This window comes from Cetorhinus maximus, chromosome 34 (assembly GCF_964194155.1).
Source record: "Cetorhinus maximus chromosome 34, sCetMax3.hap1.1, whole genome shotgun sequence".
Lineage (NCBI taxonomy): Eukaryota > Metazoa > Chordata > Chondrichthyes > Lamniformes > Cetorhinidae > Cetorhinus > Cetorhinus maximus.
The window spans coordinates 4689574-4703659 of NC_135912.1; the positions used below are offsets into that span (position 1 = coordinate 4689574).

General features: G+C 47.5%; 1 protein-coding gene across 1 annotated transcript in view; it reads left to right on the forward strand.

Annotated features, from left to right (window-relative positions):
• Nucleotides 1-332: 332 nt before the first annotated feature.
• alox12 (arachidonate 12-lipoxygenase) overlaps nt 333-14086 on the forward strand; it is a 35091-nt gene continuing 21337 nt past the window's right edge. The window contains exons 1-4 of the mRNA XM_078533853.1: nt 333-3017; nt 11276-11474; nt 13002-13083; nt 13437-13559. Of these exons, the coding sequence (XP_078389979.1) occupies nt 2868-3017; nt 11276-11474; nt 13002-13083; nt 13437-13559 (554 nt within the window). The 5' untranslated portion in view covers nt 333-2867. The remainder of the gene's footprint in view (nt 3018-11275; nt 11475-13001; nt 13084-13436; nt 13560-14086) is intronic.

The following is a 14086-nucleotide window of genomic DNA, read 5'->3' on the forward strand; positions in this document are numbered from 1 at the left end:
TTCGGGTTTCAATTCGCCTTTCCGAACTTTACTTTTCCTAACTGTTATTGCCATAGGGGCCGTGGGATCCAATGGGCACAGTGGGGCGGTTGGTTCATATGAGGGCAGAACTGCCTCAGCTCTTTTCATGGGTTTCTCCTTCCAAGCTTTCCCCCTCTTGATCAGTGTCACTGCAGGCTGCTGCTGCTACTGTTCTGATCTGTCCTGGATCTGACTTTGTTTCTCTCTCTCTCTCTAATCGACTGGAATTTAGTGTTAACCTGTCTGCACGACTGTATGTACAGTGTGATAATAACCATCATCCCTTTCCTTTCCTTATCCTTTTTCTGCTCTATCCACCACTGTTTTTGTTCTCCGGGGGTTCCCTGTGGGTTCCACCCCTCCTTCTGCATTTTAGTGATTATCTTTGACTGTTGTTCCGCTATGAACCTCGTAATGGAGTCCACGGTTCCCCAGTCAAGTTCCATAGCGCTATTCTGTTTCCCTGAAGACATTCTGTTCTATCTCCACACAGTACGGTCTGAACAACTTAATTTTCTGAGGTATGTGCGGTTTCACTGGGGTCTGGCCTCCCTGCACGGCTTCGGCTAAGGCTATATCTCAAACCGTAGCCTGCAGCACAGCTCTGCCTCTTATCCCCGGCACCTCCTATCTCCTGTTCTGACTCCTCCTCTTGATTCTTTGATACTTGACCGGACCGTTCTCGGGTAGGCCTGACTGCACTAACTACGGGCTGTAAACGAATATATTCAACCACCTTGCAGTGCCATCCCGAGGATCCGATCCAAGTATCCTGCCGACTATGCCAAATTGTTGTGGTGACTTTGATGAACGGACCACAGGAGTCTCAGGTACAGGTTTCAATCGTTTATTCAAGCAATTGCAAGGAGAGCACCATCTCAATGCAGCTTGAGACAGTACTCTGCTAAACTACAAGTGTTCATCATATTTATACATTATTGGTCACGTACAAGAACAGCTTCCAGATTCCGATCTTGTCAACATATAGGTTTACATTAAACAAACAAGTCTGGTGACAAGTACATGCACCGTATGTCCCTATTTGTTTCTCACCCAGGCAGAGACCTTCCCTCCTACCTAACCTAAGACCATCTGTTCTTTCCCTATCTGCTGTAAACAGGCTCAATCTTGGTAGTTTTTCAACCTAAGGCTCCAGTCTGACTCTCAAAACACCCAATCTATCATATTTACATTCTTCTTCATCTTCTATGGCCTTGCTGATACTCACAAGCCCCGAGAATGTGCAAGGTTCAGGTTTCTCTCTGTCCAGCCTGGCCTCTCACTGTTAACTGCTTACGCAGACAGGTTTTTTTTGCATGCTTGGCTATTTTAAGTATTGATTTCCCTTCAATAAGTTCTTACTGCATCCCTACATTTCCCCCTAACAGTAACCCACTGGATTGGCTCTGACCCTTTTTTTAGCAGTTTTGCTGAGCTGCCTTCCTTAACTACCGCGGGGGGGAGGCGGTGCCCCAGCCAGAAGTCCATTGACTTGAGGTGGGACTGGAAGGTCCCGACGGCGGGTGGGTGCAGAAAATCCCGCCCAAGGACTTTTATTTACAAGCATATCCTCGGGGGAGGCGCACAGCTTGGTTCTACAGGGTGTCTGGTTCAAAGGCTGCAGAACGTATGTCTATCTTTCAGTTATCACATTTCATTATACAGCCTAGTACAACCTCCTGTTACGAATTATTCGGGTTGCAGATGTCTCTGGGAGTCTAGGAGCTGCTTTGGTTCCATCGCCTGCCAGTTTGTACTCTTATTGCTCTCACATTTATTTACCCATCCTGTGAGGGTCATTAAGTTTTATGACTTCTGGTTGTTAGTCGAGTTTCCACAGTACCATGCCCCTCATGTCTATGTGTTGGCTATATTTCCCATCATGCTTAGAAAGAGCCCTCATACCTACATTTGTCTATTCTAAAGCTGTTAATAGACGTCCTAATCAGTCACCCCACTCCAGATACAAATGCCGGTGACACCCACATCCCATCAAAGAGCAAATTTAAGAGAAGTGTTCTCACTACAATTCTGACTTCATCGCATGAACAGCTGTTATCTTTTAAGCGTGTGTAACACAGGCTAGTTTCGATCCGAATTCACCTCGGGGTTGTTACCAGCTTCCCAAACAGATTTTTTCCACGTATCGCCGCGTATTTAAAAGTAAAAGGATTCAACTCCCAAACGAGAAGTCACTTTCTAAATCGCGTTATGAAATCAGAGGCCTGGGGCGATCCAGGGGATCGTGTTTCTGTTAAAACATAACTGCTTCCTAACAGCCCCTGTGAAGTAGCCGAGCAAGACATTCCACTTTGTCGGACGGCTACACTGCAGCCTTTCACTGCACTGCAGCCACCACCTACTCAAGGGATGGGCCAGAAAGGAGGGCCTGGCCACTGATGCCCTTGTGTCAGGAATGAAGTTTTCTATAAAAACAAGCAAACACCAATGCACTTAAGCATTCGTCCCATAGCTTCTGGGGCTGGATCTGACAGTGAGGAATGCAAAGTTGATTATTCATCCCTGACTTACTTCACTGCCGTTCAGAGGGAGACATTCGGTTGAACGGCAGGAGATGGCATTTTAAGCCAGGAAGGTTAATTCAACAATCCCAACAATTCCAGTGATCACCTGACATCACTGAACAAAGCAAACACTTGTACCAACAAGTATTCAGCTGGTGTTTGTTCAATGTTCAGTGGGCCTGCCTTTTTGAAAACCTGTGCTGTCATATTATCCAGTGCTGATTGCGTGTGAACTGGACCTGCCCTCCCATTGATTCACTCAGAAGCTGCCTCTCCTGCAGTCAGCAATACTTCTTTACCGCTCTCCACAGCTTTGTAGGAATGTTCACCTACAGGGTCACGGTGGCTACAGGCACAACGTACTACTCTGGAACAAACAATTACATCTATGTCACGCTGATAGGAGAGAAAGGAGCAAGCCAGAAAACCAAACTGGATAAGTGGCTGCAGAATGACCTGGAGCGTGGAAGTGTAAGTGTTTATCAGGATTTTGTGTGTTTATGTTTGTGAGAAAGTGGGTGTGTGCTGAGTATGATGTGGGAGCATATTGAGTGTGTGTGTGTGTGTGTATGCATATGAGTGTGTGTGATAAGTGTAATGGTGTAATGTGAGAGTGGATCATGTGTGCCTCTGTGGAGTGTGTGAGTGGAAGTTTGTGTGTGTGTGTGAGAGAGAGAGAGAGAAAGTGAGTGTGTGCTATGATGTGTGAGTTTTGAGTGCTATGTGAGTGTATTGAGTGTGTGTGTATGTTGTGAGTGTGTGTATACATGTTGTGAGTGTGTGTAGCATGTTGTGAGTGTGTGTATGTTGAGTGTGTGTATGCATGTTGTGAGTGTGTGTATGTTGTGAGTGTGAGAGAGAGAGCAAGTGGGTGTGTGCTGAGTATGATGTGTGAGTTTTGAGTGCTGTGTGAGTGTATTGAGTGTGTGTTTGTATGTTATGCATCTGTGTGTGTGTCTGTGTTGTGTGTGTGCGTGTTTTGTGTGTGTATGGGTGTGTGTGTGTGTGTGTGTATATGGGTGTGTATGTTGTGTGTCTGTGTCTGTGTCTCTGTGTGTGTGTGTGTGTGTATACAGTATGAGTGTTGTGGTAATGTGGATTAACAATGAACTTTCAGCCACAGGGCTGCATTCTGTGATCTTGCTCGAGCTCAGTTCAGGAGAGGCGGTAACTCCTGTTTGGGACAAGTTTGGTGAATCAAAGTTTTATTTTAACAAAGGCCCTGTAAAGATGGGATGGATTCCCTCGTTAATGAATTATCTTTTGCCCTGTAAACACAGAGCTGAGAAAGCTAGCAGTTTGCTCGTTGATTGTTGGTAAGGAGAAATTCTGCAACCTCTATTTGTTTGGGAAGGGTGATGTGTTTCTCCAGATTTTATTTGCTAAGCTCTTGGTAGCCAGGGCACTGTTGTAAAGTATTTCACAGGTAAAAGTTGTTTCCAAAATCAGACATGTGCCAATTTGGCACAGCACACTGGCACATTTCCTGACTCCAAGCCATGCCCAGGCACCAAAGACTTACTCCCCAGAGCCTGTCCACCATCTATAAGGCACAAGTCAGGAGAAATACTCTCCACTTGCCTGGATGAGTGCAGCTCCCGCAACACTCAAGAAGCTCAACACCATCTAGGACAAAGCAGCCCACTTGATTGACACCCCATCCACAAACATCCACTCCCTCCACCACCAAGGCACAGTGGCAGCAGTGTGTACCATCTACAAGATGAACTGAGAAGACTCATCTAGGGTCCTTAGACAGCACATTCCAAACCCACGACCACAACCATCTAGAAGGGCAAGGGCAGCTGACACATGGGGAACACCACCACCTGGAAGTTCCCCTCCAAGTCACTCACCATCCTGACTTGGAGAGATAGCGGCCGTTCCTTCACTGTCGCTGGGTCAAAACCCTGGGACTCCCTCCCTAACAGCGCTGTGGGTGTACCTACACCGCATGGACTGCAGCAGTTCAAGAAGGCGGCTCACCACCACCTTCTGAAGGGCAACTAGGGATGGACAATAGATGCTGGCCCAGCCAGCGAAGCCAACATCCCATGAACAAATAATTTTTAAAAACTGCTTGTTTTTTTCCCTCACCCATCAAGAACGCAGAGCAGCCATATCCATCCCCTCTCACCCACCTCGATTTGGCAACTTGTTTGACCACCCGCTCTTGACTGGTGCCTTCCACCCCCCCTCGCCCACCACCCTCACCTTGATTGGCATGGGGGAACTTTATCCAAACCAGAGTTGGTCATGGGGCGAGTTGAGATATGGGGGTCGCAGATTACAAAGCAGAGGCAGTGATGCTTCACTTGTACAGAGTCTTGATCAGGGCCCATATGTTTAGCTCACCTCAAGGCAGATCTCATGGACACAGAAGGGGTAACACGCTGCAGGGATATGGGGCAGGAGTGGGGGAGCGGGGCTAACCCGACTGCTCTTCGAGAAAGCTAGCGCAAGCCGGATGGGCTGAATGGCCTTCTCCTGTGCTGTACTATTCTTTCATCCCAATCGCTCGTGGCCTTGGCAAGGGGTGGGAGCAGCACCAGATTGACCAGAATGACACCAGGTTTAAATTATGACAAGATGTTACACTAACTTGGCTTTTATCCCCTTGAGTTTAGAAGATTGAGAGCGCTGATCGCATGAAGGTGTCAAAAATGATTGAATGATGCGATAGGGTTGATAGAGAGAAATTATTTCTTCTGGTGGGGTGTTGGGGGGTGCTGCAGGGAGTTGGGGGAAGTCTAGGACAAAAGGCAAGAACATTAAAATAAGAGCCAGAGCCCGGCCATTCAGGAGTGATGTCAGGGAGCACTTCACACAAAGAGGAGTGGAAATCTGGAACATTCCCACATTCCCATCTACTCCTGATAACCTTTGATTCCCTTGCCTAACAAGAATCTATCTACCTCCACCTTAAAAATATTCAGTGACCCCACCCCCACCGCCTTCTGAGGCAAAGCGTTCCAAAGTCGCATATTCCTCTGAGAGAAAAATATTTCTCCTCATCTCTGTCCTAAGAGGGTGAACCCTCAGTTTAAAACTGTGCCCCCTAGTTTTGGACTCACCCACAAGAGGAAACATCTTTTCCACGTCCACCTTGCCAAGGCCATTCAAGATCTTGTATAATTCAATCAAATCACCCCTCACTCTTCTAAACTCCACTGGGAACAAGCCCAGTCTGTCCAACCTTTCCTCACAAGACATTCCAGGATCCTAAGATCTGGAATTTCGTCCATAAACCTCTCACCTTTTAAGACTCGCCTTAAAATGTCCCTCTTTGACCAAGGTTCTGGACATCTGTCCTCACATACCTTTATATGGCTCGATGTTAAATTTGGTTTGATAATTGCCTATGAATTGCCGTGGGATATTTACTGTGTTAAAGGTCGCATGTAAATGTAATTATTGTTATTGCTGGGGCAAAGAGGAGATTCTGTCTTAAAGAGTTCCAAGACCATAAGACCACAAGACAGTAGGAGCAGAAGTAGGCCATTCGGCCCATCGAGTCTGCTCCGCCATTCAATGAGATCATGGCTGATCTGATAATCCTCAACTCCACTTTCCTGCCTTTTCCCCATAACCCTTGATTCCCTTACTGATTAAAAATCTGTCCATCTCAGCCTTGAATATACTTAATGACCCAGCCTCTACAGCCCTCTGTGGTAAAGAATTCCACAGATTCACTACTCTCTGAGAGAAGAAATTCCTCCTCATCTCTGTTTTAAATGGGCGACCCCTTACTCTGAGATTAGGCCCTCTGGTCCTAGACTCTCCCACAAGGGGAAACAACCTCTCAGCATCTACCCTGTCAAGCCACCTAAGAATCTTATATGTTTCAATAAGGTCGCCTCTCATTCTTCTAAACTCCAATGGGTACGGGCCCAACTGACTCAACCCTGGAGCTCTCCTTGGAATATTTGCTCAATATTTATCCCTCGAGCAACAAGCAATTGGTTGTTATCTCACTGCTGCACAACTTACTTCTTTATCTTGGGGAGCACTTCGGGATATCCTGAGATTGTGAAAGGCGATACAGAATTGACAGTTTATTCTTTTTGCAAAATCCCACAAATCAATGATGCAGTTAACACACTTACAGTGATGTGACAAATGAGCCCTTGAATGACCCTAGCAGCTTTATGAATGGCACAGAACCAGAGCGTCAGACCCTGCAAACACAATGAGGCTCACTTATCACAAGCTGTTTGACTTGGCCTATCAGCCAAGTGCTGAACAGACGGAACAGAGAGATAGCATGCACAGAGAGAGAAAAACCAACCCCCCCCCTCCCCACCTCTCCCTTCCAGTTTCTAGAACGTTCTTCAGAAACCATTGAAAGATAAGAAGCACAGTGCGTGGCACCAGCCAAGAACAAATTCGTGGAATTTTCTACCCTGTGTCTATCACTTTTAGTTTCATGTTTAGTTAAGCAGCTTCCAAGCAAACAAGAAGTGGTTTTGTCCATTTGGAAATCCCCAAGATTATCTGGGCTGCTCATACATTGCAGCCGGAAGCATTTGCAAATGAACTTGCATTTTTAATTGAGGCCTGTGTTTCAAAAGCATCTTTTATTGCCTTGGAAGTATTTTTGATTCAAACTGCTTCACATTTATCCACAATATGTACAAAAGCCCTTCAGCTTGAATGGACCGCACTCCAGTTGACACAGTCCAGGGTTTTTTTTATTCATTCATGGGACGTGGACACCACAGGCTAGGCCAACATTTATTGCCCATCCCTAACTGCCGTTGAGAAGGTGAGCTACCTTCTTGAACTGCTGCAGTCTGTGTAGTGCAGTGTAGTGCTGTTAGAGGGGGGAGTTCCAGGATTTTGACCCAGCGGCAGTGAAGGAACGGTGATATGTTTCCAAGTCAGGATGGTGAATGACTTGGAGAGGAACTTGTAGGTGGTGGCGTTCCCATCTAACTGCTGCCCTTGTCCTTCTAGGTGGCAGAGGTCATGAGTTTGGGAGTTGTTGTCGAAGAAGCCTTAGTGAATTTATAAGCTTGTGAATGGCCAACACCTGCAGCCACTGTGCACTGGTGGTGGAGGGATTGAATGCTTCAGATGGTGGATGAGGTGCTGATCAAGCAGGCTGCTTTGTCCTGGACGGTGTCGAGCTTCTTGAGTGTTGTTGGAGCTGCACTCATCCAGGCAAGTGGAGAGTATTCCATCACACTCCTGACTTGTCTCTTATAGATGGTGGTCTGGCTTTGGGGAGTCAGGAGGTGAGTTACTCTCCACAGAATTCCCAGCCTCTGACCTACTCTTGTAGCCACACCATTTATGTGGCTGGACCAGTTCAGTTACTGGTCAATAACGACTCCCAGGATGGTGATAGTGGGGGATACAGCGATGGTAATGCCATTGAATGTCAAGGGGTGATGATTAGATTGTCTCGTGTTGGAGATGGTCATTGCCTGGCACTTGTGCGGCATGAACGTTACTTGCCACTTAGGGAAGTGTTGTTGCAACTGTACAAGGCATTGGTGAGACCGTACTTGGAGTACTGTGCACAGTTTTGGTCCCCTTACTTGAGGAAGGATGTAGTTGCATTGGAGGTGGTTCAGAGGAGGTTCACTAGATTGATTCCAGAGATTGAGCAGTTTAGGCCTATACTCGCTAGACTTTAGGAGGATGAGAGGAGATCTAATTGAGGTATATAAGATGCTAAAGGGGAGAGACAAAGTAGACGTGGAGCGGATGTTTCCCCTTGTGGGGCATTCTAGAATGAGAGGCCATAGTTTTAGGCTAAGGGGTGGTAGATTTAAATCAGAGATGAGGAGGAATTACTTTTCTCAAAGAGTCGTGAATCTGTGGATTTCACTACCTCAGAGCGCAGTGGATGCCGGGATGCTGGATAAATTTAAGGAGAAGATAGACAGATTTTTAATTAGTAACAGGTTGAAAGGTTATGGGGAGAGGGCGGGAAATTGGGGTTGAGGACGAAATGAGGTCAGCCATGATCGTATTGAATGGCCGGGCAGGCTCGAGGGGCTGAATTGCCTACTCCTGCTCCTAGTTCTTATGTTCTTATGTCCCAAGCATGGATTTTGTTCCAGGTGTTGCTGCATGTGGACACGGCCTGGTGAGGAGAGCTGAACACTCTGCAATCCTCAGTGAACATCCTCATTTCTAATTTCATGTTGGAGGGGCAGTCTCACACTCTGAGGTGTCCTGGTCCTGACAGAAGCTTCCACTATCTTGCTTCAGTTGGTTTGCACCCAAATCTTGCACCTAGTTGCAGGTACAAAATGATCTGCGACAAGAAAAGGCAAAGATGGCTTTTTTTGCTGCTGGGTTCTCCTGAGCACAGCAGCTGATAGACTTCTGACTGGGCCAAGATGTTGAATAAGCCCTTCCAATCTTGCAGGCTTGCCTAGTCGTGCCACCCGCCTCTCCACAAGGAGCGGTTCAGTGGTGGCCTTAACGGGAGATAGGCACGCTCCGGAGACCACGAGCAACACCACGGAAGAGCTGCTCATGAATCGGAAAGAAGATGCGTGTGATGCTGTTACACAAAGAAATGCACTGATCTCTTAAGTAGATATTCTTAGCTGCAGGGCAAGTGTGGTGCATTGGACATTCCTTTATCAAGTGAGTGCCATAACTTAGACTTAGAGGCTTCCCACACCTAGACAGCCACGCGTGGGGAGAAGAAGCATACGAATTATAACTGGTTCCATAGCTTGTTGTTCCTGGAACAGGTCACTAGACAGAGGCTATAGCCAGAAGAGCACCACTCTGCATCAAGTATGGCTGACCAGGTGTCCCTCTCACTCTTACTGCCTGCCACTGGGGTGTTGAAGGAATTTGCAGGTTGATGATCAACCTGTTCAGCCACATTATGAACATGCCATCCTTGGCGATAAGCCCTGGCATAGGACTTGAACCCAGGGCTTCTCGAGGTAGGGATACTACCCACTGCACCTCGTGACCCGCCACTGCCATAACTAGAGGCAAGAAATATCCATCCTGTCTAAACACCTGCCCCCTCGTACATTGGTTGTGTACTGATCTCCTCACCCCGGGGGCCGTGGTACCAGGTATAGCTACTGATTCTCCGAGGTCGGGGCAGCAGTGAGACACTCGCTTTGGACCGGGAAAGCCGGACCTGGCCAGTGAGTGCCCTGAGCCGGCTTCAGTTGGCATTCCCGGGATGCAGCTGTGCCTCAGGTCTGTGCAAATGGCCCGAAGGGACTCACGGTGAGAAAGGCTGTATCCAAATGCCAGATCTTTCTGTAAAGTGCCCGGGCCAACACTCCTCCCTCCATCGAAGCCGCTGCGAACTGATTACCTGCTCATTGATCTCCTTGCTGTGTGGTTGGCCTTGCCATCTGTGCATTGGAGAGAATTCAAGGGGAGGTGATGGTGTAGTGGTATTGTCGCTGGACTAATGATCCAGAGGCTCAGGATAATGCTCTGGGGACCATGGGTTCGAATCCTGCCATGGCAGATGATAAAACTTTGAAATTAAAAAGTCTAATCATGACTGTGAAAGCATTGCCAATTGTTGTAAAAATCACTAATACCCTTTAGGGAAGGAAATCTGCTGTCCTTACCTGGTCCAGACCCACAGCACTGTGGTTAATTCTTAAAATGGGCAATTAGGGAATGGCAATAAATGCTGGCCTAGCCAGTGACATCCACATCCATACCCCATGAACAAATAAAATAAAAAGATTCACAGCACTGAAACAGACCATACAATAGAAACAAAATACTCCAGATGCTGGAGATTGAAAACAAAAAGTGTGGGAAAAAGACAACAGGTTTGCCAGTGTATGTGGAGTGAGAGAGAAACAAGAGTTAACATTTCAAGCCCAACATGACTCTTCTTCGGAACAGAGACAAGCTATTTGGCCCATCTTGTCGATGCTAGAACATAATGGATGCAGAAAATGCTGGAAAATCTCAGCAGGTTTGGCAGCATCTGTGGAGAATACACAGGGGTGGTGACTGAATGGAATTAGGTGTGAGTTCGGACACAGGCTTTGGGTCAAGTGCACGGACACGGAGGGAGGAAAGAGGGGAGTGGCAGCATAACTTTGGTGTTGGCTTCACTCTTCAAAGCTCTGGGCTCGAAACGCTAACTCTGTTCCTCTCTCCACAGATGCTGCCAGATCTGCTGCGTTTTTCTAGAATTTTCTGCTCTTATTGTCGATGCTAGTGCGTATTCTTCTCTCACCTTACCTCACCTCACCCTATCAACATATCCTTCTCTTCCTTTCTCCCTCTTGTACATAACATATCCTTCTCTTCCTTTCTCGCTCTTGTACATAACATATCCTTCTCTTCCTTTCTCCCTCTTGTACATAACATATCCTTCTATTCCTTTCTTGCTCTTTTACATATCTAACTCCTCCTCAAACGCATCCTTTGCCTCAGCCACTCTCTGTGGTTGCATATTCCACTTCCTAACCGTTCTCTGGATAAAGAAGTTTCTCAGGAATTCCCTGCTGGATCTTACATTCATGGCTCTTGGTTTTGGACTCCTCGCATCTTCTCAGCACCGAGGCTAGCAAAGGATTCCTTGATTTTGAAAACTTGTATCAGGTCACCCCCCCTCGGTCTTCACTAAGAGGAACGAGCCCCAGCCTTATGGACTCTTCCCCCCACCCACAACCCAACTCCATTCTGGTCAGTGGTTTTTCATTAAACTTTCCCCGTGCCTCGATATCCTTGCTATGTAACACGCTCCCCTGTTTCGATTTGGCCAGGTGGACGAATACGAGGTCAAAAGTGAGAGGGAGCTGGGCTCCATCTGGTGGCTGCAGTTGCAGAAGGTGAAGTTTCTGGTGGAGGATGATTGGTTCTGCTGTTATGTGATCGTGCAGACCCCCTCAGGCGAAATACTGCACTTCCCCTGCTACAGGTGGCTGAGCGAGGATGATGTCATCCGCATTCGAGAAGGGACAGGTATGGCTGGGACTGGCGCAGGGCTGCGGAATTCGACCAACAACAACAACAACTTGCATTCGCATAGTTGTCTGCCTCACACACATTCTCATTTATGCTGTGCCTCGCACACACTCAGGACTTCACAGTGAAATACCTTTGAAGCTTTATCACTGTTATCCTGCCGGGTTATCCCAATTTGTGCACAGCAAGATCCCACAAACAGCAAATGAGTTGAATAACCAGGCATGAATAACCGCTTTTGACGGGACGTGCTTGAAGGGGATGGCGTTGGCTCAGGGCATTGGGAGAACTCCCCGTAGCGCATTAAAATGAACCAACCATGCTCCCCCAAGTTATCAAACAAAACTTGACACCCGGTCACAGACGTCCGAGAACTTGGTCAAAGAGATAGGCCCGAGGGAGAAGAGAGGGGTTGGGGGAGGGATTTCGGGAAGAGATTCCAGATTTTAGGGCCCAGGCAGCTGAAGGCACGGCCGCCAATGCTGGAGTGATATTAAAATCGGAGGGGGAGGGCGCTCAGGAGGCCAGAATTGGAGAAGTGCAGAGATGTATAGCAGGGTTGTCGGGCTGGAGGGGGTTTTAGAGATGGGGGAGGGGTGCGGACACGGGGGTGGGGGGGTGGGTTTTGAAAACAAGGATGAGAATTTTAAAATTGAGGGGTTGCCGGTTCCATTAGCGAGCACGAGGATGGGGGCTGAATGGAATTAGGTGTGAGTTAGGCCACAGGCTTTGGGTCAAGTGCTTAGAGGGAGGAAAGAAGGGAGGCTACCCAGGGGTATAATTTATAATTCATAAGGTCAGCATAATTTTGGTGTTGAGTTCACTACTTGATGCAGAGGCTGATGAGGAAAATGAGAGGGAGGGAGAAGTGAAGAGCGTTGAATTTTAGGGCTACAGCCAAATGGTCCTATACACACCTCGTGCTCCGACAGTTACATTCCCTTTATTTGGACTAGTGTCAATTTGCACAACTTCCATCTCTGAGGCAGACAATTGTGGATTCAAGCCCGCACTTTGAGCACATGCCCCAGGCCAGCACTGAGGGAGTGCCACACCGTCCGAGATCCTGTCTTTCAGCCGGAACGTTGATGTGCATCTACATAGCACCTTTAAAACAGCGACATGTCCCAAGGCTATCAAACAAGACATGATGCAAAACCAAGGGTCTCACCTTCCTACTCAGAGATCCCATTAGAAGAAGCGATGGGGAGTTCTCCCAATGCCCTGGGCCAACGCCATCCCCTTCAAGCACGCCCCGTCAAAAGCGGTTATTCATACCTGGTTATTCAATTCATTTGCTGTTTGTGGGATCTTGCTGTGCACAAATTGGGATAACCCTGCGGGACAACAGTGACAACGCTTCAGACATATTTCACTGTGAAGTCCTGAGTGTGTGCGAGGCACAGCATAAATGAGAATGTGTGTACATTATTAAGAGGCCCTGTCCCTATGAATAATAGTCCCAGTGTGTTAATAGCAGTTCCTGTTCACAATGTAGCCTGAACAATCATTTCTCTTCCACAGCAAAGCGACCCTATGATGACAAGTTGCCTGCACTGCAGTCTCATCGTCAGATGGAACTGAAGGACAGACAGAAGCAGTACAGGTAATGCCGATCAGTGTGCTACATGGGCCCATGGGGATGTCAGTGCATTAAGAACCAAAGGAAAGATATTCTCCTTCATTGGTCACGGCGAATCGAATCACTTTACAATTGGCCAAGAAGAGCAGTGCATCGCGAGGTTGGACATGTCGGCAACCAATGGTGGGAGCATGTGGGGGCGGGGAGTGGTGAGGGATGGCTGGAGGGTCAAACCTCCAGGCCCAATCAGGATTGGTAACCCAACAGTGGAAGGAAACCATGACGACCTTTCCACACTCCAGTCCTTCAGCCTCGCTGGTAACAGGGGTGTAAATGTGCACGAATTGTGTTGATACGGCTTCCTTCGTGTACCGTAGGTGGAAGTTGTGGAAACCCGGTGTAACCAAATGCATTGATGCTGAAACAGAAAAGGACCTTCACCCAGATGTCAGATTTGATAATGACAAGCGCAGTGACTTCGAACACTCCTTGCGCGTAGCGTGAGTATCACAGGATGTTGCCCATGGTTTGGAAGGTAGCAAACTTAGCCCTGCTAGTCAAGAAAGGAGGAAGAGAGAAAACAGGGAATTCTAGGCCAGTGAGCATGACATCAGTCGTAGAGATGATGCGAGGATCTAGTATTATGGCTGTGGTAACTGGGCACGGAGAATATGATTGGGCCGAGTCAACAGTGATTTATAAAAGGGAAACTTTCCTTGACAATTCTGTTAGTGATTTTTTTTGAGGTTACAACTCGCAGGGTAACCAGGGGACATTAATGGTTGCACTGCATTTGGATTTCCAGAAAGTATTTGGTAAAGTGCCACACAAGAGGCTGTTACACAAAATTAGGGCTCATGGCATTGGGGCTTGGTGAACAGGAAGTAGGAATTAACGGGTCATTTTTGGGTTGGCAGGCTGCAACAAATGGACTCCCGCATAGATCAGTGCTGGGGCCTCAACTATGTACAATCTATATCAATGACTTGGATGAGAGACATGATTGAGTGTAATGTATCCAGGTTTG